Below are 27,838 nucleotides of genomic sequence, written 5' to 3' on the forward strand. Positions count from 1 at the left end.
TCTCCCGACCCTCCCAAGCAGATTTGGAGAAGAGGAAAGCCCCATACAGTGGTACCTCGGGTTACATACACTTCAGGTTACAGACTCCGCTAACCCAGAAATAGTACCTCGGGTTAAGAACTTTGCTTCAGGATGAGAACAGAAATCATGCTCTGGCAGTGCGGCTTCAGCGGGAGACCCCATTAGCTAAAGCGGTGCTTCAGGTTAAGAACAGTTTCAGGACCTCTGGAACGAATTAAGTACTTAACCCAAGGTACCACTGTACTAGCAGAACTTGTTGCATTGGCTTTCACTAGTACAACGTAGCTGAATCCGGCCCCATAGACCAAGGTTTAGAATCCAGGCCTTGACAACAGCAGCACATTAAGATCAACAAATCTACTATAGCATAAAGTTTCAAAGTCTGGCGTTCTCTTCATGAGATGCATGAGATGTTATTCTCAGTTGGCATACAGACACAGAGACCTATAGAGGAATAATGCAAACAGGGGTTCAAGTAGCAATGAAGCACAAAAGCAGAGTCTGCAAAAAAATCAACTGAAGCTTAAACATATCCAAACAAGCATAGCAACTATTCACAACAGCAATAATTCATAACAAGCATCCTGTAATTGCCGTGGTGATTGCTGTGATTTTGCTTGTCCAAGACAGAAGATTCTCTTTCACACTTCTCTAATGGTGTTTTTGCACTAGGCAACTTTTCAGCTGAATGCCCCATAGAAGTGCCCTTACTATTGCAAGATTTGCATTTATTTTGTGTTAAGTTTTATTATTCAACTTGCAAAATTATTCTTGTCGTGATGCCTCACCCGTTAGTATGCATTTTTTCCTCTATTCATGGCTGCACTTCCAGGTCACAGCTGCATGGCTTGCTAAGGCACCATCGCTGCAGGTTGAGAGACGAGCACAGCTTGTCTGGAACTTGTACACACTGCACTTTCCTTGTAGTGGCAGCTTGATGACATGCTCTCCTCCCCTATCAATTTTCTTTGCACAGAGATGAATTGCCCAGACACCCCCCTCTATGTCAACTTTAAAAAAGGAAATGGGTGTATAGCCTGCGGGAGAGTTGAGGGCCTGAGAGATAGGCATGGAGAACTGAACCTAGCTCCTGGGCGGCATACACCCCTGCTATATACAACGTCACAAACTGGTTTCCACATATATACTCCAGTTTAGCAATTGGTGTAAGAACCAGCTGTGTTGTTCAGATAGTCAGGTGTAGGAATGACTTTGTCTGAAAATATTGCTGCTAAGCTTATCCACATTTCTTTTAGTAGAGTACAGGGTCAGATTTAAGGTGCTGCTTTTGACCTTTAAAGCCCTTCACGGCCTAGGACCCTCGTACCTTCGGGACCGCCTCTCCCGGTATGCCCCACGGAGAGCCTCAAGGTCCATAAATAGCAACACCCTAGTGGTCCCGGGCCCTAAGGAAGTTAGATTAGCTTCAACCAGAGCCAGGGCCTTTTCAACACTTGCTCCAGCCTGGTGGAACGCTCTGCCTCATGAGACCAGGGCCCTGCAGGATCTGATTTCTTTCCACAGGGCCTGTAAGACAGAGTTGTTCCGCCTGGCCTTTGGCTTGGAGCCAATTTGATTCCCTTCCTCTCTTTCTTTTTTCCTTTCCTTCTCCTCCTGTGATGACGCTACATTTTCATATTTTAATGTTGTATTTTAATTTTGTTTTTAAGTTGTAATCATTCAACTTGTTTTTATTATTGCTCTGAGCCTGGCCTTGGCTGGGGAGGGCGGGGTATAAATTATTATTATTATTATTATTATTATTATTATTATTATTATTATACCTACGTCTTATGTTGTTCCTTGATCTTGACAAGAAGTAACTTCTTCTCTCTCTTTTTGTGTGTGTGCTAAAAATACAATCAATTATCACACATTATATTGATTATTATATACACCTACACATACATATTTCAGGTTTCCTAAGTGACCCGTGCATAGATAGATATGTACAACAGTGCATAAAAATACAGTAAAATATCAAGTACTAATAATCCACAGTCCACTATGTTGGAGAAGCTGTGGAGAGTCAGGTGCCTATTTTCATATCAATTCAGGTCATGCTGGAATTTGGGGGCAGAGGAGGGGAGGGGGGAAGATTAAGAATAAGTCCAATTTCTTATCTGAATGGCAATAGCAAACTTGAACAACAATTGCATCAATGGAAAAACTGACATAAAAGCTGGAAGATGGGAAGAATGTTAAAAAAGCAACATAGTATCTCTTTATTGTATACGTAGCACAAAAGGAAAATACCAGACAACCACTGGCAGCAAACAAAAATGGAGAATTCCAGTTATGAGAACAAATGTTTAATTGTACAACAGAGATTGAATCACTGCTTTTAACTACATGGTATTTATATATCTATGAAATCGTATGTTGTTTTGCTTTTACCAGAAAAGCAAATCAAAATTGTTTTGTCAAAAAATTGTAACAATACTTAGATAGTAACACTTCAAAAATTATGTTGCAGGAATACTGCAAAGGACACAATTATTTATACATACAGTATATATTTGTGTATCATTTTATATACAAATAGTCCAGCTTTTTTTGAAGAAAACCACCACCAATGCATGAGCAGTTTGGATATAAGCAGGTGAGGCAAAGTCATCTGAGCAAAGCTGAATTGGATTGAGAACTTGCCACTTTAATATGGATTCCTTCTCCATCCCTAGTCAGAGGTTAAAAATGGGTTCTTCCTGCCAAACATTTATATTTATATTTAAGCAGACGTACACCTGAGCTTTCTTACATTACATTGACATGTGCTTATTGGTGCAAGTCTATCAAATGTGTGTGAGAGACTCTTTGTTAACCAAGATAGCTTTGAATTTGGGGTGGCTTTCTTCATGTTTAACTCTATTACACTTAATTCTGACTAAGCCAGCCTTAATCCAGCGCTTACATCACAGAAAAGATCTACCTAATGGATTAACCCAGATTAAATGGTTCAAAATAACTAACACTGCTTTAAATTATTTTGGAAAATGTGTGGGAAGCCAAGACATTAAATAAAAGCAGAACCAGAAGCTAGAACTTTTGTTTTCCCCCCAACACAAAACAACCCTTACTATACATTTTCTGGTGTATTTATAGACATATATTATGGGAAAGCTAAAGAAAATAGCAGTAAAACTGCAATCGTTTACCCACTTAGCTGGGAGAATGCCCCATTGAACTCAATGTATAGGATTATACTCTGAAAAAATCAAATGCTATGACAGTTCAAACCAGAGATGGAGAACCTAACACCCAAGGGCCAAATGGTTATCCAAGCCTCTCTATGTTGCTCTTCAGATTCTCCCAAGGCCACACACCCCTTACATGCTGGAGGTGTTTTATCCTGGCTAAAACAGATCTGTGAACTGTGATAATGCTTCTTGCTTACATGTATGGAGGACAGAGAGAGGCGTGTATTGATTAAAGACGAAATTTATTCATTTGCTCTACCCACTTTTGCCCATGGAAGTTTCCTTGGAGCGGAACGTAGGCCAGAGTCTGAGTTTCCACACCACTGCCTTAAAGACGAACAAAGTTATCTCTGGAGTCCAGTTCTCCAAACTACACTTCAGCAGGGTAAACTGCCCAAGCACTGTAATTAGATGTACTTGTAATTAATTAGCTAATTAGCTAATTATCAAATTTATTACACTTCCTTCGCTGGCAGGTCTCAGGGTAGGTGACAACCATATAAAATTCAGAACCAAAACCAGTTAGAACAGAGTACAGTCACAGGAATATGATGGGTCCTGAAAACACTGACGTCAGGTGTTGAAGGCCAGGGCAAAAAAAGTGTGTCTTCTGCATACCCGCACTCTAGGTACCCATCTGATTTTGGCTGGCAACTGATTCCAGAGAGCTGGAGCTGCAACACTAAAAGCCTCGTTTCTAGTACAGGCTAAGGATACCTCTGGAATAAATTGTACTTAGGAGCACAGCTGCTGGGCAGGGATATAGGGGGAAAATCAGTCCCTTAGATATGCTGGTCACGGGTTGTTTCAGGCTTTAAATGCTAAAAGCAAAAGCTTTTGTGGGAGCATAATGGAGCCACTGAAGCACCTTCAACAGAGGTGTTATATAATTTTGACAAGGTGCCTCCGCTGCATTTGCACCAGCTGCAGTTTATGGGTTAAACCCAAAGGAAGCCCCATATAGTGTGTGTTGCAGTAATCCAGTTTTGAGGTTACCCATACCAAGATCACAGTCTCAGTTCAGGAATGGCCATAGCTGACTTATCAACTGAAGCTGGTAAAAGGCACTTCTCCATCACCAAGCCCACCTTAAATGACAAAGATGGATCCACATACATGTTCCTTCAGGGGGAGTGTTACTCCATCCAACGCTAACTCCCAAATGTAAGAACCACTCACCCACAGGCCTCTGCCTTGCCAGGGTTTAAATGTAAGTTTATTGGTCCTCATCCAGCCCACAGCTGAGGCTAGATACTGGTCCAGAACATGCATGACGACAAATTAATATGTTTTTGGAGAAACAGAATTTTATGTCCCCAGTGCTATGTAACAACTGTATGGAGCTGTTGAGAGCAGTCATTAGGAGGTTTGGAGCAAAGTGTCCTCAAATAGTGCCCTGCAGCACCACATAACATAAACGCCAAAAGACTGATGAGCAGTCCCTTGGTTAATTCTGGAACAAATGGCGCAGGTAGGCTTTCTGCTGCTAGTAAAGCAGTGTCTCTGGCCCCAATCTCACAGAGCCCAGGAGAATACCTGGGGCCACATGCTGGAACAAGATGAGACTGGAGGCAAAAGTGGGCAGAGCAGCAATGTGACACTGAAACTAGGATGGCTACATTCCATCCACATCAAGCCCGTCAAGCAATAAGCACTATCAAGAGCACAACAGTCAAGTGAGAGGTGGCGTGACTTGGGGAGTCATGGATGACCTCAGAAGAGCCTGAGTACCAGAAAGGGGAGTCTGAGGGGCTGCGTTCAGGCCCCAGGGACCTAAAAGATCCCCATTTCCAAGCTTATTACTTCAAAATGCCCTGGTGCGTTTGGAGACCCTCCTGAGTGGACTTCTGCTCCAAACACCTGTTCTACTGCACCACCGATTGCATTGGGGACGTTTGGATTTTTTTAAGTCCTAAGATGCATCATTCTATGGTAAAGTTATGAGCGCCTCCGTTTCGATTTCAAAGCTGCCTCGTCTTATTTCCTCCGCAGAGTCCTCAAGCGCCACATTTCCAGACTGGCGTTTCCTCGCGAGTGCACGTGGCTTTCGGCGCTTTCAAAATGGTAGCTTTCCCGACAGAACAGCCGTCGAGCACTCTTCGCGATTCAAGCAGCAAGGCAGAGAAAAGCCCTTTCCCTCCTCGAGCTAGGCAGTTCCTCCTCCTCCTCCTCCTCGGAAAAGCAAAGCCCGGGCTGGAGGCGGGCGAGAGGAAGGCCGAGCTCCTCTGCTCAGAGGCGCCTGGCGCGAAGAGGGAACCAACCTTCGGGACTCCAAGGCGGCCTGGCAGCTCCCCCCCTCCTCCCCCCAGGTTGGCCGCAGCACCGCATGGAGAGACGTGCCTGGAACGGCTACAAGGGACACGCAGGCGCGATCCTCGCCCGGGAGCTTCCCCTCTCTTTCCGCCCTCCCCCGCTTCCTCCCCGTTCGCTCTGTTTGTAGCAAAGCGCGGATACAGTGACTGGCAAGCCGAGGCCGCCCCCGCTTGCTAATGATACACCCAGGCGTCCTCCTCGCGGCGGCCTCGGAGATGCTATGGGGGCCGGTGAGCAGACGCCGCGGGCCTTGTCCCCTCAGAAAAGTGCCCGTCCAGACAGCCGCAGCGGAGTCTCCTTCTTCCCCAGCCCTTCCTCCGCCTGAGGCGAATGAGCGCTCTCCTCGCCTTTCGCTCCTCCTGCTCAACCAAACCCTCGCAGGGCTCGAGTTCCCCGCCCCCCTCCTTTCGGTATTGCCGCAGTTCTAGTGTGTTTTCCCCCCACCCACCTCCTCCTTCTGGCAGGACACCCCCCCTGCCCTCCTCACCACCCCCTCCCGCTCATTCCCACGTCCTCGCGCCGTCAAAGCGGCGCGCGCTATTGCGCATGGTGCAAGCGGCGGCGGCGGCGAACACCTGAGAGAGGGGGGGTAGGGTGAGGGGGGAGAGAGAGGCGTTTCAAGAGGGTAGGAGGGAAGGAGGAGAGCCAAGCTACCTTGACAGTGATTGGCAGCCCGGGCCCAGCCAATGGGTGCTGAGCTAGCGTTTTGGCAACGGGGGAGGGAGAGGCGAGTGGGAGCCTTTAGGCGGCGAGGGTAGGTTGCGCCTCGGACTGAGCGGAGCTCTAGTGGCTGCGGCTGCGTGAGTGAAAGGAGAGACCCTGCGAAAGGGGTGGCGGCGCTGCGAGAAGGAGACGACGACGACGAGGAAGGCGACGCGGCGGTGGAGGCGGAGGCGGAGGGGAAGGCACGGCGCGGATCCCGTGCAGCGGCAGCAGGAGGAGTCGGAGCAGCAGCGGCAGCAGCACTTCGTCTTCTCCGGCGGCGCCGTGTGGAGGGCTGCGTGGCTTTCTGTGTGTGTTTTCCTCCAGCCGCGCGCTTAATCTTCCGGCTTCGCCGCCCCCACCCCGCGCCTTTTAATTCCTCGCCGCCTTCGACTGCGTTTTCTCTCCTCGGCACCCACCCCCACCCTTCGGCTTCTTCCCTTAAGAGAGGCGTGATTGACATAAAGAGGGGGCAAGGAGAAAAATCCGGAGGAGGGAGGAGGAGCGGTGGAAGCAGCAGCAGCGGCAGCCCCGGGAAAAAGAGAAGGAGCGAGCGAGCCAGCGAGAGCAGCAGGCGGAGCAAGGCGTGAAGTTGAACCGCAGCTGAGGCGACCGCGAGCCGGAGGGACGTCGTTTGCGCGGCCGCCTTTGGTGCTGCTGCAGCCGCTGTCGCCGCCTTCAGCTTTGTGTCTGGTGAGGGAGAAGCGAGTCGAGCCTCGGCTGCCTTCCTCCTCCTCCTCCTCCTCCAGGCGACGCTGGAAATGTCTGAACACAAGGCGCTGGATCCGAAGTTGTCGACGACGGAGAGGGTGGTGAAAGGTAAGCGGAGAGCCCGTGGCTTTTGGGCAGCCCGGGGTGGAGGGAAGCCCCTCTGAAGGGGGAGAGGGGGTCGCGGGCGGGAGATTCTCGTATTCACACACACACACGTCTCTGCGCTTTCGTGAGGGGAAAGGGAAAGGGAGGCTGGCTTGGCGCGGGCTGCCTGTCTCTTTAGCGGGGCTGCGGGTGCCAAATGGGCAAGGCGGGGCGGGGGAGGAAGGAGTGCGCGCGCGGAGAGGGGGGCGGCGGCGGCGGGAGAAATAGGAAGCGAGTGCCCGGCGATGGGATGGTGGAAGGGGCTGCCTATGCGGCTCGGCACTATGGACTAGGAACGTAGGCGATTGCAGCGGGGGCGCAGCTTTTCTTTGCATTAATCCCCCCCACGCACTGTAGATCTCGAGGTCTCAATTCTAATGGCACTCCTGCTCCTCCTCCCCTCTCTCTTGCTATATTGCAGCAATTTCCCTCCCTCCTTTGGAGTGCTTGCACGGGGCTCGCGAGAGGCAAATCGTGGGGTGGGGGGTGGAGAGACGGTTGGGGTGTGGAAGGAAAACCCTCGGCTTCCTCCTCCTCCTTTGCAGCTGGAAGAGCAGGTCCCCCCTCACTTTCTCTCCGTCGCCCCCACCTCTATTCCTTGGGGGCATTTCCACCTTCCCTCCGCCCACCTTGGTGTGGGTGGCCCTCTTGGAAGCCTCTTCTGCTGGCTCCCAGCGAGATCCCTCCCTGAAACGTATTTCAGCTCCCCCGCCTGTAGAAATATGCCTCTCCCTCTCTCTGTGTGTATCTTCAGGTTTTGACAGCTGGGTTTGTCTTCTCTCTCTCTCCTCCCCCCCCCCCCCAATCTCCCGCACCCACCCCCTTGACACAGCTGTTTTCCTTTCCTTCCATTAACATACTGCTTGATGCAGATAACATAGAGATAGCAGTTGATTGGTTGGGTAGGGGGAGAAGGAAGGAAGGAAGGAAGGAAATGGTGGTGGTGGGTTCTTCCCTTTCTATTGGCTGTCCCTTTTGGCCCACTGCTCTGTCCTTCCCTTGCAAGCAGAGAATTCCACCTGTATGTGTACAGCCATTTCCTCCTCCCCTTTGTCTTTTTCTTAGCCAATGCTGGTATGGTAACAGGCAAGCTTACTGCAGCAGGAATCTTTGAGCGATGCTATCCTCGCACTCCTTTCATGGATGAGGATTGCAGATTGATTTGTCCAGAATCTTAACTATTGGGATTTAAGAAATGAGTGCAGATGAGCTGCCAGGGCAATCCCTCTAGCAAAGCATTACATTGTTTCCACCACCATTTTTGTTTTCCTTTCTGCACTCTACACAAACCCTGGTAAATTGGCTTGGCTAGATGTGAAGTTATCTTGCAGACGTATTTGGCTACTGTGTCCATATTTCTCTAGGAATGTATGCGTAACTTTATAGGTTTCAAAAACCTATGCATTTAATTTTTGAAATGCTATGTTCAAGATGCATGATTTTTTAAACATATATGTATTTTTAAAACGAGCCATTGAAGAGAGTGTGTGTGTTTTCTCTCTTGCACACATGCATTCACATGCACACTGTGGAAAAGGCTAAATATGGTTGTGCAAAAGATGCTAGTGTGTGTAATTTACCAATATTAGCCATGTTTATCCAGAAATCCACACTGATTTAGTTGCATTGACTGCCAATAAAATATGCATAGGATTCCTGCCTTACATTCTGAACCTAAACTTGGAATATCATGTCCTAGTAATTTCACTGGGCTTCTTTTGTTACAAGTTAAATTGTACAGGATTGTTACCAAGGGTCCGGTCCACTTCCCACTAAGATCAATAGCAGCATCCCTGTTGGCATTAATGAGGCAGAATTACATCCTTGAAGGCTGCAGTTCCTAAACACACCCATTGAAACTGGTGGCATTCATCCAAGGAAACATACATGGTACTGGGTTGTAAGAGTATGTTTAAGTGTGTAAGCATGTTTTTATAGGACAATGGCTTAAAATACTCTATTAAAATGCAAACCCTTCAAGCCTTTTTTTAAGGAAAGCAGGATCTATTTATTGCGAATTTTGGTGTTAAATCCAAGAGGCCTGGAAATAACATTGGTGAAATGATCCCTATTTCAACATGTACGTGTTTACTTGCGAATCAGTAGAAATATTACCTAAGAACATTGATGTACAGTTGTTTTGTATTTTCATACTAATACTGAACTAAGTTCGCCAAGGGCCTATCCTTACATATTGGCAGGCACCATACACACCCAAGGCAGAGGTTTCAGTAGGCTTGAGGGATCCCAAAGGGATCCTTTGTGGAAGTATTTTTTTCCCCTTAAGAAAAGCGACTGTGAGGGGAAACCCCAGTGGAGCTGTGGGCACAGAATGCTATCTGGTTGTGTGGGTGGGATGTGGAATGAAGTGTTCAGGGTGCCTAGAAGAGGTCTTGGCTGGCTGGCTGGCTGGCTGGAAACCTGAGTAGGAGCAGTTCACACTGCAATATTTTGTTACAGTTCCGACTTGTAATCTTCTATACATTATTATATTACAATTCGAGTGAAGGAGAACATTTTGTACTATGCCACCTTAGGCTGTAATCCTGTATGCATTTATGTGGGAGTTAACTTGGTTAAACTCTGGGGTACGTACTTCTGAGCAAACATTCTTTGCCTTGTACCATGAGACTGTAGCCAGTGTGCATACTTGCCTGAGAGCAATCCCGTTGAACTTGATGGAACGTTTTGTGGTATCACAATAAGTAAATTTAACACCCTGTGCCTGTAACATGGTTGCAGCATTGCATATTAGTGCAGAGGATGCTGTATAAACCTTGGGAGTTGGAGGTGGAAGCAGAGACTTCTGAAGGGTTGTGGAGGGTTCCCTGCAGCTCTAGAAGGAAATTTGAGTAGGAGTTATTGGTCAAAAAATTTGATTGAATTGATTTGTTATCTCTGAATATGGGCTGCACTCAGATTTGGCTTTCAGTCAATTTAAGTGCAAATGATAAAATACTAAGGGCTGCAGTTATAATACACACTTATATGAACCAATCTGTTCTTAATTTGGAAGGGCTTGCTTCTGAGTAAGTATATACAGGATTGGCCTACAATTGTAAATAAAGTAATATGGCAAGGCCTCTTGCATTTATTTTCCAGATTAGGAAAAGTGAACTCTGAACAAAAGAAGGGGGACATTTTACATAAAGGTTCTTGTTTCATTGGCCTCCTTACATTCATGCCACATCAACAAACACAAGGCTTGCAATTCTGCCAATAATTTTTCCCTACAACAGAAATGCATTGAGTTTGCCATAATTCTTTAACCAGGCGAAGCTTACTATCTATTTGGGCCATGTAGATCCTATATTCCTGTAAAAATAATTCATGAAAACCTAGCCTGCATACTTCCTTGAGAGTAACACCCACTGAATTTGATGGGATTTACTGCTGAGTAAATGTTAGGATTTGGCTGAGTAGCACGGGATATGACTTGGCATAGATTAAGTTGTATTTCACATATTTGTTCAGCTGCTCTGAAGGAGGTCATGATGACACATGTCAACATTTTACCAATAAGATATGAAATGATTTAACCAATGTTCATTTTATTAAGTGTTTGAAAATAATTTAAGTTTTTTAATATGGAACCTGGAGGAAATGGATACTAAGGCTCAAAATGAATATGAAGCAGAACAGACCTCATTTTGTTAAATGGCGTTTTTCCTGCACTGATGCAAAAATGAAGATGCATTGTAGAAAGAATTTGTTTGCCCAGTTGTAATATATTAGTAGTTCAATGACCTCCAGATCTTGTTGGGCTGAAACTCCTCTCAGCTCCAGATGGCCAGCAGTCAGGGAAGATGGAAATGGTAGTCCAACAACAACTGGAGGGCACCACGTTGCTTACCTATGTAATATAGTAGCAATATATGTAACTGTTCAGTTAGAATCCTGAATTCTCTACTTGGAAAATATTTTGTACAGCTTAATCCCATGCACATTTACTTAAAAGTAAGTCCCATTTTGTTCAGTGGTACTTGCAGCAAGTTAGTGAACATCTGATCAATGCCTTTTCCCTCTCTTTGGAAATGTTGTGCATCTGGTTCTGAATACTTTAAAATATTTTAAAATTGCACAACTTCTTGGTTATTTTGGTTACCCTCAAGCAAGTTTCTTCTTGTTTGGTTTTGTGATTCTTAGCTAAGAAATCTGGGCAAAAACCATATCTGGATTGAATATAAAATGGGCCAATGAAAAATTCTCGCAACACCTGGTTTTATATTAAGGACATTTATTTGGGAATAAAATTCAGTTGTGAGCAATACATATCTTAGCTTTGATTCATTCTCTTAGCTATCTCAGGAAAAAAAATCTGGCTAGGAATTTGCCTGACAGCAAAGAAAGAGAAGCAGGGAAGAGGTAACATGTTAAGATGTTGCTAATTTTGATAGGTCACAGTTACCTAGAAGAAGACTGGAGGTGTTTTGTTATAAGAAGAATGTAGTTTTCAATATAACCCATAGGTAGATGATGTTATATAATTACATGTTGGGTTTGCAGTTCACTTCAGTGCCATGCAACATAGACAATAGGCAGGCATGGTGAGCAGCTTGTATGGGGTTGACAGAGGCCCATCATCCCTGACCACTGGTCCTGTTAGCAAGGGATGATGGGAGTTGTAGTCCCAAAACATCTGAGGGCCAAGTTTGCCTATGCCTGGGCTGGACCATACTGATGGGCAACAGCTCTCCAGTCTTTCCTGGCCTTCCCTAGAGATACCAGGAAATACACCTGGGTCCTTGTTCATGCAACACAAGTTACTAAGTGATATCTTAAACCTGGGGTGGGGAAACATGTGGTCTTCCAGCTGTTGCTGATCTTCCTTGGGTATATTCTGTGCTGGCTTGAACTGATGGGAGTTGGAGAGGGCCAAGGGTACTTAATTTCTTGAAAGCAGTATATACGTTTTTCTTAGTTACATCCTGGGTTTGGGAATGGGGTTGTGGCAGGGAAAAGGATGGAACAAATGTTCTATTGGCTTTCAGAGCATTGCTGTTAAGCTTTGAGAAGCTCTGAACAGACAAGCTGATAGATGTTCATGATCTGAAAGGGTAGGGCCGTAGCTCTACTTTGCCTGCATGTTCGGGTAGGACTGGGATTGCCCCCTGCCTGAAACCCCAAAGAGCAGCTGCCACAAATGTAAACAGTACTGAACTAGATGAACCAGTGGTCTGATTCTGTATGAGGCAGCTTCCTATGCTCAGCAATCCCAAGTGAAATGGTGTCTCAGAAATGGCCGTTCTAGAATACACGCATTAAGCAGGAAGCCAAAGAAGGCTGGTCAAGGGACATGTTGTTTCTTGTAAGGACATTTGCATTACAACCAACACTTTATACAAGAACAAAGGTGGCTTAAGTAATTTTTGAGGGGAAGACAATATTTAAAAAATGAAGAAGGCACCTTCAGAATCAGATTTGATGGAATCATTATGTTTCCGCTGCTTTTGAAATAATTCACCTTTCATTATGTGAGAGCCTTAAAAAACACACACACACACACACGTCATAGCTGCAGTCACTCTTTCCCATAGAATTGGAAGGGGTGCCAAAGGTCATCTAGCCCAACCCCCTGCAAGGGAGGAATCTTAACTAAAGCATCCCTGGCAGATGGCCTATCCAACCAAACCACTTCAAACAGCTCTTATTGTCAGAAAGTTCTTCCTGATGTTTAGTCTGAATCTCCTTTCTTGTAACTTGAAGCCATTGATTTGAATCTTACACTCCAGAGACGGAGAAAACAAGCTTGTTCCATCCTCCATGTGAAAACCCATAAGATATTTGCATGCTTCTGTTCTTTACACTTCACACTCAAACTGCTCACAGTGCATTGCTCTAGTCACATTAATCTCCTTGGGATCTATCAGCAATTGGGATGAGGCAATAGAGGGCATTACAATAGAGAGCCAGTGTGGTGTAGTGGTTAAGAGTGATAGACTCGTAATCTGGGGAAGCGGGTTCGCGTCTCCGCTCCTCCACATGCAGCTGCCGGGTGACCTTGGGCTAGTCACGCTTCTCTGAAGTCTCTCAGCCCCACTCACCTCACAGAGTGTTTGTTGTGGGGGAGGAAGGGAAAGGAGAATGTTAGCCGCTTTGAGACTCCTCTGGGTAGTGATAAAGCGGGATATCAAATCCAAACTCCTCCTCCTCCTCCTCCTCCTCCTCCTCCTCCTCCTCCTCCTCCTCCTCTTCTTCTTCTTCTTCTTCCTCATTACTGCTCTGCTGTGAGCTTAGAATTGGTGTTGCGGTGGGGAAGCAAAGGTAAGACTCCTTAAAACCCTTGGGCACCCAATAGCTAGCAATTTAAGGGAGCTCAGTGGCATAGAGCACATGCTTTGTGGGGAAAAGGTCACAGATTCAATCCCTGGTGTCTCCATGTAGAGCTGGGACAGACTCCCTGTCTGAAACCTAGTGAATCCTCTGTTGGTTGGTGTAGGCAATACAGAGGTGGATGGACATATTGTGTGACTTGGTAAAGAAAAACAACCTTCCTATGTTTTCAGTCCTCCTCCAGAGCTTTCTGTGTATTTTGCCTTGGTCAGTCTTTCAAAACACTAATAGCTGTTCATAGGTTTGTGTGCCTGCATGAATTCGGATACTCTGGAAGCTGAAGGTTTTTGAGCTAATACGACTTTCCCCAAGGGTGTCTGTATTTGCATGTCATGGTAAGCCACGATTTACCATGGAAATCATGCCTCATTGGCTCCTCCCAACTAACACATGGAGGAATGCCCAGGCTTGGCATTGTGCCCAATTCAGGGATTATGGCTTGTTTCACTTCAAGCAAATCATGAAGGTAAGCCAAGAAAAACTTCTTACCTTATGGAGTGAAACAAACCTCAGCCCCTGGTTTGGATGTAATGGTGAGCCAGGGAGTGTGGTTTGTTTCCCTTGCATGCTAGCAGATGATGAGCAAAGTGGATGCGATTTGATTGTATGCGGTAATCCGTGGTGAAGGTGATAAAGGTGATATTGTGGAAGTATTCATGCATGCCTAAGTGTAGTGGTGGCGGTGGAGCTTTCCCATAAAGACCGATGGCTTCATAAAGCACACTGGAAGAATGAGAGGATGAAATGAAAAACTTCAGAGAAGTGAGCTGTCCCTCCTGGGTTTCTGAGCACCACCATTCAAACTGCAAAGGTCTGTTGGGGTGCGTGACTCATATAGCTATCCAGATTGCACTAATGGAATGGGCCTGGGAAGCATGTCACTATTTCATACAACTTTGTTCCAACTCCTATGTAATGAGTAGCTGGCAGATTAATATGTGTCACCGGGTGACTCATCATTAGGAGCCAACATATTATAGCAGTTGAAGCCCTTTATGAAGGAGATACCTGGCTTTCTGGGTGGTAGATCAAGAAGACCAGCTTATTCTGTACACTACAAAGAGAGCTGCCTGGCCTTTCACCATCATAGTAAAATGCAAAGTTTATTTTAAGAAACTTTGTGCAGAACTGTATTCTTCTGCTATAATGTTTTGCATTCCCAAAGACATAGAAATGATTGTTCAAAGAGCACAGAAGAGTCATTTTGGGGACAAGTTTTAAATAACTGCTGGGTGTTGGATTCTCACCCTCCAACCACATGCATGTTCACTTGGAACTTAATCCCAAAGATTTCAATGGGACTCCCTAATAAGTGTGCCCGTATTAATTGTCCGCTGCTGTTGGAATCCTGTGCAAGGAATTGTCAGGGTTAAAATGTTGCTCATTGTCTCAACAAAAGTGCAAGGAAGGACCAGTCAACAGAATGCATGGAACAGGGAGTTGAGGATTTAAATGTGTCCCTCCTTCGTCCTGAGAGACCTTTACAGTCACTGGTTCATCCGTGTGTGCAGTATCTTCTATAATTCCCACACTTATTTCTATTGGTATAATAACACACGAAGTTTTGACTGAATTGAAGTTACTGGGAAAACCAGGCTCCAGTGTATCCGAGTTCATTCCCCCCGCCCCCCAATTAGCAGGTGAACTGCCTTTCTGTACTGAAAGTAGCATCTGTTCTAGAACCAAATATGCTCAATCCTTTCTTTCACCATATTTCTTAAATAAAACTGATGCGAGTAATTTGCAGTCAAAGGAAAATCTTAAATGGAATGCTCAGTTATAGGGGAGAAGAAGAAGAAGAGGAGGAGGAGTTTGGACTTGATATCCTGCCTTTCACTCCCCTTAAGGAGTCTCAAAGCGGTTAACAATCTCCCTTCCCTTTCTCCCCCACAACAAACACTGTGAGGTGAGTGAGGCTCAGAGACTTCAGAGAAGTGTGAGTGGCCCAAGGTCATTTGGCAGCTGTATGTGGAGGAGCTGGGAAGCGAACCCCGTTCACCAGATTACGAGTCCACCGCTCTTAACCACTACGCCACGCTGGGATTGCATGTGCCCTAGAGCAAAGGTGGCTAACCAGTAATTTTTGTCTGTCATCACAAGACCCCACTGATTTTGGCAGTGGCGGCAGAAATAAATAAATTTGATAGAGTTCTGAGTGAATAAACTTCTCCAACACCTTGAAAAGGATAGAATCCCCTACCCCACCCCCACCCCGGTGAAAGGGGAGATAGCACAGATAGCTGAGGAGGGGGTGCTGCATTTGTTGGTGCCATTGAAGTGTGTGGCCAGCCATGCCCTCTGCTGCTATGTAGCCTCTGCAGGATTGTCCAAGGATGAATGTAGCCCTTGGGACAAAAAAATGTTTGCCACTCCTGCCCTAGGGCAGTGTCTCCTAAACTTGGGTCTCCAGCTGCTGCTGGACTACAACTCCCAGCATCCCTAGCTAGTGAAACCCAGTGGTCAGGGATGGTGGGAACTGTAGTCCAAAAAAGCAGCTGGAGAACCAAGTTTGGGAAACACTGTCCTAGATAATGCAAATAGAGTATTGCAGAGTTACTTTAAAAAAAAACACCGCATAGTGAAACAGATGACCCCCTAAAAATGATGATAGTTGCTGTTATGAGCACTCACTAGGGCTGTGGCTTTCAGACCTTAAGCCCTCGGGGAGCCCTTTTTGTATTGAGGTCTGCTGAGGAATTGCTATGTTCCTATAGCGTGCATGTCCTTGTGTGTCTTATCAGTGTGCACAAAGCAAGGCCAGTTGGGCGTCATTGTTGCCCTCTGAGACCTGATGTGGCAACCTAGCATTCACTTGTGGCTGCAGGGGACTATTGCTAGTGTTGAGTAAGTTGTCTTCAAGGGAAGCTGGTATGTCGTTACTGGTTTTCTTATTGGGGAACTTCTGATAGACTTCCAAGGAACCCTCTTCCACTGTGCCTTCGTTGAGCAAGGGGTTAAGAGTGCAAATACTTCCTCTCAGGCTGTCTGTTGTAGTGAGCTATATGGTCTTCCTTCTATTAACCACTGGGCAGCAGTTATAATAAATGAGTGTAATTCAGCAGCAAGTTAAGCATGTTGAAATCCTTTAAACTTTGGCATCAGAGTTGAGTACTTGTTTTAATACCCACGTATAACCACATTTTAATACCCACAGTGGGAGCTTAACTGGCTTTTTTTTTGCAGTTGTTAGTTGCTTTTTTAAAATAAATAAATAAATATATGTCTCAGCGTGACTTAACAAACAAAAATGCAAGTAGATAAATATTGGTTAAAAGCCAATTTATTTATTTTTTTAAAAACCATAGAATACAAAACTCTTAAAATGTTCATTCTGCAATAGAGACTAACTTAACCATAAAAATGCCTTAGCCTTAACTCTGCGTGGATTTGTGGTTCATTTATCTTTAGCTGTTTGTATAGCACTTTTCAATGCATGCAGTGATTTACAACTCCCGCCATTGTTTTTGCCGCAGTCCTTGATGGTAGCAGGACTTGACTTGAGAGACCATGTCTGGCTATGTGTACCGGTACTTATGACAGAATAGGGATCTATACTTGGGATTCTCACAGTAGCAATAGGCAAGCAGTCACCTATGCCACTAATGGCCCTAGCGCTTGTTTCTGCTTTTTGCTAGAGCCTTTTGCAGAAAGTTGGTGCCCTGCATGCTCCCTTGTACAAGCAGATGCAGCTTATTTATTTTTGGAAGCCATCCCATAATATGATTTTCTGGGAAAGGGCAAATGCTGTTTCTTCCAGTTGTACCAGGGAAGCCCAAACTGTTACTTGTTGTTGTTGTTGCTTAGTCATTTAGTCATGTCCGACTCTTCGTGACCCCATGGACCAGAGAACGCCAGGCACCTCTGTCCTCCACTGCCTCCCGCAGTTTGGTCAAACTCATGCTGGTAACTTCGAAAACACTATCCAACCATCTCGTCCTCTGTCTCCCCCTTCTACTTGTGCCCTCCATCTTTCCCAACATCAGGGTCTTCTCCAGGGAGTCTTCTCTTCTCATGAGGTGGCCAAAGTACTGGACCTCAGCTTCAGCATCTGTCCTTCCAGTGAACACTCAGGGTTGATTTCCTTCAGTATGGAGAGGTTTGATCTTCTTGCAGTCCATGGGACTCTCAAGAGTATCCTCCAGCACCATAATTCAAAAGCAACTGTTACTTATTGCCTTTAAAGGCTAATCTAGCATTTCAGTATCCTCATGAGTGATGGCTTCATGCCCAGGATGTAATGTCTAGCGTGGATTCCCCTTGTGTACATGGAGTGTTTGATACCAGTGAGAAATATTAGAGGCTTGATTTTTAAAAAATTATCTGTTGTCCACAGGACTACAGCTGGTTCACCCCTTGACCATACAATTGCCAAGGCCAAGATGATGTCCAGAAAAAAGAGAGAAAAAGAATAATGCACTCAAAAAGGAAGGGTTGCTGCACTGTCACTGTCCTCCGTGTTAGCCAAATTACACAACGTACATTATCAAAGCAAAGGCCGCTACTCTTTATGGAGTGCAGTCGGCTGCTGTGAAGTTACGAAGCTTCGATGGGTTCCTGATAATACTGAAGCCACTGCAAATTTCAGTTCAGTTCAGTGCCATTTTTTTACAGTTCATTTTTGAGAGCTGCAGTGCTTAAGAGCAACTTTGCTTAACTTTTTTTTTTAAAAAAAGAATGTTTATGCCATTTTGCACAAATGAACAATGGTAAGGGGGCACCATATTGGCTTAATGCCTGTTTTTGTGAGATGTTGGATTGAGGGAAGCTGAGTTTAGATCAACAAGCATCTGTGTGTTTGCCTCCTTTTAAAAAAAAGGCGTTTTTTGTTTTGTTTTGTTTTTTGCTTATTGCCAGTGAAGAAGTACAGACGTGCTGTGCATAATAGTCTAATGCTGGATGGTTCTCTTGCCACTGCCAAGAGTCACAAGACAGCTTCTTATCTGATGATAAATAATATGCTTGCTAGAGTAGTGCACGATGATTTGGAGCAAAGACTGGATGCTGTGAGATAAGCTACAGTAACAAGGCTCTTAAAATCCTGTGTGAGTTGCTTAAGTGGTTTGTGCCCCTGTTTTAGTGACCATTAAACTGTAAAATTGAAGGTATTTCACTCTTCCTTTAAAGCAGAAAAGTAGGACTCTTGGTGAACAGTGTTTGTTGAACCAAAGTTGAGTGCAAAATTCACATTTTATCTGAACTGGGTCTGGGGATGGGAGTGGGGATTTTTGAAAAAATGTTAGTTGGCATCAGAAAGTGGCCCTTGTTGGTGATCATTTCAAAGGGAAGATTGATGCTCTTCCTATTGAGGAAAAATAGCCCACTTTCTGAATAGTCTTGACTTTTTGTGAATGATATTGTCCTTTAGCCAAACCTATGTTTGTATGTTGTATGGATGCTGTTTATTATCTGCCTTCTGGTGAAAGGCAGTATACAGATTTCTTAATAGAATAAATAAATTTGGCAATATGGTGTTGTGACAGTTGCTACATGGTTTCACACTGGCTAGGATCCTTCTAGAAAGGAGTTGGAAGTCCTGGCTCTGTGGGGCAAGAGTGACTTGGAAGTATTTTTAAAAGATGTTTTAAAACTTTATTTAAAATTTAAGAAATGTTTTTTACTAACAGTTTTAAAAGCACCAGAAAAACCGCTCAATATGTAATATATAAAGGTGAGAAATGGGATTTGCTTAGGCAGCCAGCCTTTTGATGATGATGATAATAATAATAAATTACATCTTTGTTTTTCCCAAAAACTTAATTTTTCTTCCTACTTTATGGTTTAGTGTAAAGTTTAGTTCTTCTTTGTTACTCAATTGTTCACTTGATATTACAAAATCTCAGTAGAAACATATATATTTTTATCCCCTCCTCATCTTGTAGAGGAGACAAGGGAAGTCTGAGGTAAAATCAAAACAAACAAACAAACAAACAAACAAACAAACAAACCAAAAACACTAATCTGTTTGTACAACCCATCAGGATGTGCCTGAGTTCAATCCCATTATGTTCATAGCAGCCAGAAAGTTTTGCAAAATATCTGAAGGTATTTTAACTTTGGAACATGCTCTCTTTTTCTAATATGAAACATAGTCCACAAGTGCTCTGTTACATTTACCTGTTTTTCTCCCCCATCTGTCTCTTTTCTCCATCCCCTACAATGCTGGATAGGCAGTTGACCCATAGGTAGTCAGACATACCGTATTTTTCCCTCTATAACACACATATTTTTTCTCCTAAAAAGGAAGGGGAAATGTCTGTGCGTGTTATAGAGCGAATGTGTGGTCCCTGGAGCCGAAAAATCAGGCAAAAATCAAATCGCGCTTCACGGAGAAGGGCAACCTAAAAAGAGGAAGCGGCTGCTTTCCTGCATTCTGCCTCAGGGTCTTACTGCCCACCTTCCTCTGTTTCCTTGCTGTGTTTGCTCAAATGGAACAAAGAGCAGGGAAAGCCCCTCCCCTCCAGGCAAGCAGAGGGGAAAGCAGAGTGCTGCTGAAAACATGCAGGAGGGGAGAGAGAGAGAAAGAGAGTGCGAGCTGGCTGGCTTGGGTGGGTAGGTGAGGGAAAACTTTTGCCTTCCTTTCCTCCCTCCCGTTATACCCCTCTCCTGCATTCTTAGCCAGCTGCTTCTCTGCACACCCCTCTCGTGCTCCTTGTCCGTTCTGTGTTTTTCCTTCCCTCCCCACTTAAAATGTGGTTAAAAAGCATGGATCCACATGGATCCTCAGGATCTTTGCATTGGGTCACCCCAAATTCACCATCAGATCACATAGCATGTCCATGGCTACAGCCTGCCCCCAAAAAATCACGCACCCACTGTTGCCTGGGGCTGCAATGGTGCAAAAACGTGGTTACAAAGCATGGATCCACAGGGATTCTCAGGATTTTTGCATTGGGTCACCCCAAATTCACCATCAGATCACATGTCTGTGGCCACAGCATGAAGCACAAAAATGATACATCCACTGTTTCATTCAGAATGTTTTTTCCCTTGTTTTCCTCCTCTAAAAACGATGTGCGTGTTATGGTCAGGTGCATGTTATAGAGCGAAAAATACGGTACCTGGAATGTGGACTCAGTGCCAGCTAACATATGAAGAGTCTGCTGGACTCATCTACTCAAAGAAAGGCTCACTCCAACATCCTGTTCTTGCATTGGCGAGCCACGTGCGTATGGGAGGCCCATAAGCAGAACCTGAGCACAACAGCACTCTTCCAATTTCCAGCAACTGGTATTCAGAGACAAACTACTTCCGATAGTTGAGCAGATTTATTCTATAGCAAGGTTCTGCTGTGTTCCTAGCAAGGAAGTTTTGCAAATAATTCTTGAGGAAAACTTTGCCCAAATACTTAATGTGCAGTTATCTCTATGACAGTTACCCTTGATTCATGGTGTTCTCTCCCCCCACTTTTTCTTTTTTTACACCCTTTAATTAACACAGTGCTGGGACTGTAGGAAAGGCCAGTCACACAGCTCATGCCAAGCATTACAAATGTGAACAGCAATGAGCTTCCTAGCTTGTTCCTGGTGCAGAATGCTTTGTAAGGCAGTCGTGCTCTGTCTCTGCTTGCTTGCTTCCTGTCTGAAGGGTATTTCTACACGCCAACAACATGAACACAGCTTTTCCCACTTCCTTATTGCACGACACACACACACATGAAAACAGTGGTCAACTTGTACATCCAAACATGACATCTGGAAGTTTCATTGAAGACAGTTTATTTATAAAATACACAGCACCAGAGCTGTTGGTAATTACAGCTTAAGGATCAATTGAGCTGGTGTCAGATAAAGCAGTGGATTAGATCTTGCACTGAACTGGTTGTTTCTGAATTCCTCAAACTACTCATCCTGAGCCAATCATATGTATACTTTGCTTGGAAGTTAAATCTCACTGTATTTAAGGGGGCTTCCTAGCAAGTCTGTTTAACTGCACTTAAAATGTGCAATCTTGATCAGGATTGGGACGATAAAACTTTTCAGGTTCTTGACTTCCTCCCCCAACACTCCCTCAGCTGCAGTACTTATAAGCGTGTTAGTAATGTTTCAATTCCTCTCTAGCAGTTTAGTATTAGATTGTAAATTTGCTCTTAATAATATTTTTATGTGAGTTCTAGACAGAGTTGCTCAAACATGGCAAAGTAAGCTTTGCAGCTGAAGGCGATGTTACTTATAAATCATGTTGAAGGGTATATTTATTGCTCTTTTGTATCCTTCAAGAAGCCTCATAAAGACAAATGAATGAAGCCACAGCTTGCAAAAGTGGTTGCCACTTCAAGGCAAAACTTAGCAGGCATGCTATTTTATGTGGTTGCATGAGTTCAGATTTCAAGAAGCGGCTTTGTTTTTTGTTTTTTTTACTTATGTCAGATGGCTCCTGCTTCTGAGACTGCCATTTGCTTCTTTTCCATAACGCAACCTGGGCTTTAGAAGCTGATAAAAGCATCTCATACTTGGACTGTAAATGCGAGCAGGGGGTGGACCTGTGTGCAGTTGGAACCATTGGAACTGTGTGTTTAAAACCTACAAAATAGGGGTTTAGAACCAGAGGCTCCCAACCACTACTTTAGAGGTCTAAAACACACTGTGGAAGAACTCCGTTTTATTCACCTTTCTGCCCAACATGTCTCCTTGACTCTGTGGAAGAAAGGGAGCTTGCAAACTCCATGGAGACTTCTGCTCATGGAAAGAAGTACTTATGCCTGGATAAAAGGTTAAATGTGTGGCATACTAGCAATATTCTCAGGCTTCAGGTCCTTCATGATGACTGCTTTCTTCTTGGAAAAAGTAGGCAAAACAGCCTTGTATGGCTTGTATTCTATAGTGGTTGCCCATGCTGGCTATATCCACAGAGGTTGGATTAGATGATCTCTGGGATCCCTTCCAACTCTACAATTCTATGATTTTGGATTGTGCCTATGGCCTGGTGAAAGATGACACCATTAAGTATCAGTTAAGAGTTATTCTGGCTGGTTGCATTTTTTTGGTGGTGGTGGTGGGGGGTTTGCAGTGTTGTCTACAAAGAGCTAGTTGGGTGGTAACTGGCAATGATTTGTTTTGAAACTATTTTGTTAATACTATCTCTCCTCCCCCCTTCCCCCCACAGTTTCGTTTTATCTAAAATTATTATAGTCTTTTGATCTATTGAAGCTGATTGCAAAATTTCATGGGAGCAAAGCCACCTCTTTTGAAGAATGATGCTCTTTAATTGCTTTTTTATCACTTCTCTGAGCCATTTTGTTTACATTTGGGGCATGGCTGACTTTATCCCAGGGTAGGTCTGAAAATAGCCAGCTGGTATGACCTGAATTGAATAGCTAGCTAGGATCCGAGTGCACTGAGTTCACATGGTAAACTTGTTGTCTCCATGCGTTTTGTTTCTTGTAGGCTTCTCTTAATGATCTGCAGAGGTGTAACACGACAGCAAAAATAAACGCTATGACTGTGAATCTTGCTACTTCATATTGACACTTACGCTGCCACTTTTCACAGTCCTTGTTTACCCCAAAAGTTAATATTACTGAAATAATAGCTTTAGTCAAACTCCTTCCACTTTCTATTTCGCATGTATTTTGAAACTGGCAGTGGAGCTTTGTAAACACCGAAGGCGTTGTTTCCTTGAACACTTCTCCACAAATTGGGAAACATTTAAATTGGGGATGGGACACCTGTGGCTCTCCAGATATACATGGACCCCCATCAATCCGAGCCAATGAGGTAGGGACAGTGGTGCAAAAACATTTGGAGGACCCTGTTTGTGCTGGATGGTGTGAGTCTTTGATGTGGAATTGATGATTTATGACTTATCCCTCAATCAGGAGGATGGCAGCTCCATTGGGAAAAAAACCCTTGTGCTAGGTTCATTTAAACTGGTGCTTCTCAAGCTATCTGATGTGGTGATCCAACAGTTCAATCCCCCCCCCCCCCACAACTGTGTCAGGGACCAGTACCATTTTTGGTCTCAACCTGGGCTGAGGTGGCGTCCCCTGGGGATGGGCAGCCAATGGCTTGTAGACTGGCATTGGTCCACAGACCACCACTTTAGGTAGCACTGATGGACAACTGAGCTCCCATGTATAGCCAGGGTAACATTCAAATATGTTCTAGCTTCTTTTTCAGGCAAGGCATGTTGCTGTTGGCATAGCAACACTGCTGTTTGGAATCAACATGGCTATCTTATTATTTTGTTAAAGATTTTACAAGACTGCCAACATCAAGTCCCAGCTAACTTGTTTATACAAAGACCTGGGGTTAAGATGCCAAAAGCCAGCCACACAAATTATTGTTCTGATTTATAGCCTGGTTTATGTGACTTAGGAGACTGAGATGCCGGTGCCCGCTTTCAGTGATCCCGTATGTTATGTTGGGGCATAAAAACCTCTGAGACCTCTGAAAAATAATATGCAAACAGCCTCACTTTTTAAAAAAGGTGATAAGTCCCAAAACATTGAACTCATTTTGCAAATATCTGTCTTGTATAATGAAGGTTAGGAATATCCCCTCTAATTCTTTTAACTTAATATTTGTTTTAATGCCACCCCCTTTCATCTCTGCTCTCTTCTTCTGTGGACTTGCAAGCATCTCCTCTAGAACCCAGCCAGATAAACACTTCTCTCCTCACTTGCATTTGCAGAATTAGTGGCCTAGAACAGAGAGCACCTGGGCTTTGGATGTTGCATGTTTCTGTCCAAATGTTACGTTATTTGAGTACTGTAAGGCTCAAATAGTGTGTTCCATGAGACTGAATCTGTGCCCCTTAGTGGCTGGATTTTGTTGTTGTTGTTGTTTAGTCATTTAGTCGTGTCCAACTCTTTGTGACCCCATGGACCAGAGCACGCCAGGCACTCCTGTCTTACACTGCCTCCCGCAGCTTGGTCAAACTCATGTTCATAGCTTTGAGAACACTGTCCAACCATCTCGTCCTCTGTTGTCCCCTTCTTCTTGTGCCCTCCATCTTTCCCAACATCAGGGTCTTTTCCAGGGAGTCTTCTCTTATCATGAGGTGGCCAAAGTACTGGAGCCTCAGCTTCACAGTCTGCCGTTCCAGTGAGCACTCAGGGCTGATTTCCTTAAGAGTGGAGAGGTTTGATCTTCTTGCAGTCCATGGGACTCTCAAAAGTCTCCTCCAGCACCATAATTCAAAAGCATCAATTCTTCGGTGATCAGCCTTCTTTATGGTCCAGCTCTCACTTCCATACATCACTACTGGGAAAACCGTGGCTGCATTAGTGAGGGTGCTTTTCGTTGAATTGATTTGTGTTCCAGACATTGGACAAATAAGTGAGCACCAGCAATTCTCCCTCCCAGTTTTGGTGGAATTCTCTGATATCCTTAGTTAAAAGTTTTTGTATGCAAACGCCATGGGGCCAGGATGGATCTGCCTGGTTTTTGCATTTTCCAGCTGATTATTGAATGGTAAAGGGTTGTTGGAAGGCTGTGGTTTAGGGATAAGCTGCTTAAGGTAGCACAGTCTACCAGGGTAAACAGTTTTTGAAAGACATATACAGGATAATGCACCATGCTTTTTGATCACTAGTGGTGCAGTATGACCTAGGGAAGATGAAGGCCTTGTAGGTGTGCGCCTCTGTCCCTCCCTCAAGTTTGTCTGTGCTTCTGTTTGCAAAATGCAGCCTTTGGGTGTTGGTTCTGATTTCTGTTGTACAACTGTTGTATTGGAATGAAAAAGGATTCTTGAATTGCTAACTGCACATTTTGATAAGGTCATCTCTTGCAAGGTTATCAATATATGGTGTTTGTAAGATGGGAAATATGAAATGCACCAACTCAAAGATGGCAGGAATGATTCCATATCTTTCTTTCTTTTTCAGTTCATATGTATGGAAAGCTGGTTATACATCTGGATCTGGTGTTAATAACAAAAAATAGTTCTATGCTGTGCTGTCCGTGTTTGTTTATATGCAAATGGTATCCAAAAAATGGACATATAAAAGAAAAGTACTGAAGAAGCAAATAACCTTTTTCTGCCTCTGGTTAAAGTTGTCATCTTGCAAAGCTTACTTTTCTCTCTCCCCCACTCCCACCATGCTGTGCAGCATCTTAATATGCCAGGGCAAAGGTATGCTGAAGAATTTGCAGGCTAAAATGCATCATTCTGTCCACACTGGCACATTTTTAATCTATAATGACTCTTACTAGCTTTAGCTTTCATCTTGTTTCCCTTGGTCTCCGCCACCTAAGGTTTTACTTAGTAATCCTGTGAGAATGTCTCTAAAGCTTGAGAATGACCTTTGAATTTGTTCCAATTACAGATAATTCTGAATCAAATATGGCTTGGCTGGATTAGCACATAGGCTACAAATACTGCAGCATGATGCTCAAGCCGGATGTAGGCTTTCACTATGATAAATGTAAACAATTTGTGAAAGCATTTCCACAATCATGAGTGTGCCCACCTTACTGCTAGGTTTAGAGGATTTAACTTTTCTGCAGATCACTCATATTTTTCTTCATTGGTAGATCCTTATTACTATTATCTTTGTTGCTCCAGTAGGATGCTTCAGTGGGTCAGTTCATGCAACACTTATTATCAGTGCCTTTTCTTTTCTAAAAAAATGTTTAGCGGTACTCTAATTTTCCTACTCATATTGAAATACTTCCCCTCAATGAGGCCAAACTTAGATTCACAAAATGTTTAGGGGTATGTGTACCCCTGCGTCCCCCAGAAAAAAGAACTGCTTATTATCATTTGTCATTGACTATCTATTTGACCACAGGCAAATATCCCCCCAATGTCACTGTATATGGCAGCTTGCATTAATTTTTATTTTTGTGGCCTTTGTTCACAAGGGCAGCAATGTGGGCAATATTTAGCACTTCAGCAGTGGAGGACAAAACTAGCAGCATAGCAAAGCTTCTCTTACTAATCATTTGGTGTGATTGCAGGCATTAGCGGTCATCACATGGCAAAGGCCATTGACTAGTGAATAGAACAACTTTCTTCAACATGAGATGCTCCAGAAGCTTTTGACTACAGCTCCCATCAGCCCCAGTGGATAGGGATGATGGGTGATGTAGTCCAAAATATTTGCATTGCAGCAAGCTGAGGAAGAGTATCGGATTAGGACCAAGGAAGCTGGGTTCATAAGAACATAAGAAGAACCTGCTGCATCAGGTGAATGACCCATCTAAGTCAAACTTCCTGGTCTCAAAGTGCTTGACCAGCTGCCTACAGGGAAACAAGCAAGCAGGACTTGAGGACAATCCTTCTCAGTTATGAGAAGCACATCAGATGATGTTAGGTCGTCCTTGCACTCTTGGCCCACCCAAGATGAGTTTAAGTAAAGCGCATAAACTACACTGATGTCCTGGGGGCCAGGGAAGGGGGGAATAAAAAAGTAAGAAGATAATTTATTGCACCTGTGTGTGTGAAGTTAATATTCCCTCTCAATAACAGCTGATTTGTTTTTTGAAGGTAGCTTAAGCATCAAGCCTGTTGATCATTTTTTCTCATAAAATCAACGATTTAGACACATTTGAACATTATTTCATATTCTTTGACCAATCACAACCCTACACTTCTTTTACTGTTGTATTTGAATTGTATTTGGTGTTTTTAATTATTGTAAACCAGCCTTCCCGCAACATGGTGCTCGCCAACTGTTTTGGACTACAACTCCCATCAGCCCCAGTCAGTGTGGCAAGCAGCTAGCATAGATGGGAGTTGTAGTCCAGAGCATCTGAATGGCACTGGGTTGGGGAAGGCTGTTGTAAACCATCCTGAGATCAATAAGATGAAGTTCTTACACTCTGCAGCTCTACTCCTGACCATTGGAGGACAAGTTGGCTGGGGATGATGGGAACTGAATAATATCTCAAGGGCCATATATTTCCCACCTCTTCCTTGGGGAGTTGCAAATGGTCCAGGATGGGGCTACAGTCGGTCCATAGCCTTACCCGGCTTGCAATAGGGAAGCACATCCTATAGTCCATGCACTGTTCTTCTGCATCTGCGCACTATGCAGGCAAACTGACAGTGCTTTCTTTCAGGGAAGCTTGTCTGCCATTATTAATAATAACTCTGTGTATGGCTATGCATAGGAAACATAAAATGATTAAGATACACGGATTAAATGCCAACCTTTTCTCTTCAGTATTTATAAGCTTCCAATAGTAAAGGTACTCAGGGTTATTAGGATCTCTGTCTTTAAAGGGTTGGGTTTGCATTGTCAATTTGTAATAATAAAGACATATTTGTTTTGGTAGTTCTTGTGGAATGGTGTGTTGAAAGCCTTACTCTTTCAGAGAGGCCAGTTTGGGTCTCGGCAATCCCCTGGATGCTTGTTTTAGGACTATTACGTGAGGTTTGAAATTGTGGATCATGTAAAAAAAGAGGTGTCCCACATTACAAATCCTCTGACTCCTTAATGACCATGAACCACCATGAACCATAATTGCTGTAGT

At 44.2% G+C, this 27,838-nt stretch overlaps 1 protein-coding gene across 6 annotated transcripts in view; it reads left to right on the forward strand.

Moving 5' to 3' along the window:
- The first annotated feature begins 5,635 nt into the window (after window positions 1-5,635).
- The window catches only part of PPP3CA (protein phosphatase 3 catalytic subunit alpha), a 185,760-nt gene continuing 163,557 nt past the window's right edge, over window positions 5,636-27,838 (forward strand). For 2 of the 6 annotated variants that reach the window (XM_083756620.1, XM_083756621.1), the window contains exon 1: window positions 6,255-7,052. In XM_083756620.1, coding sequence (XP_083612746.1) covers window positions 6,995-7,052 — 58 coding nt within the window. In that variant the 5' untranslated portion in view covers window positions 6,255-6,994. Of the gene's footprint in view, window positions 7,053-27,838 lie in introns of all 6 variants that reach the window. The other 4 variants (XM_083756624.1, XM_083756622.1, XM_083756625.1 and 1 more) reach the window with 3 other exon arrangements.

This window comes from Podarcis gaigeae, assembly GCF_964106915.1.
Source record: "Podarcis gaigeae genome assembly, chromosome: 9".
Classification (NCBI taxonomy): Eukaryota; Metazoa; Chordata; class Lepidosauria; order Squamata; family Lacertidae; genus Podarcis; species Podarcis gaigeae.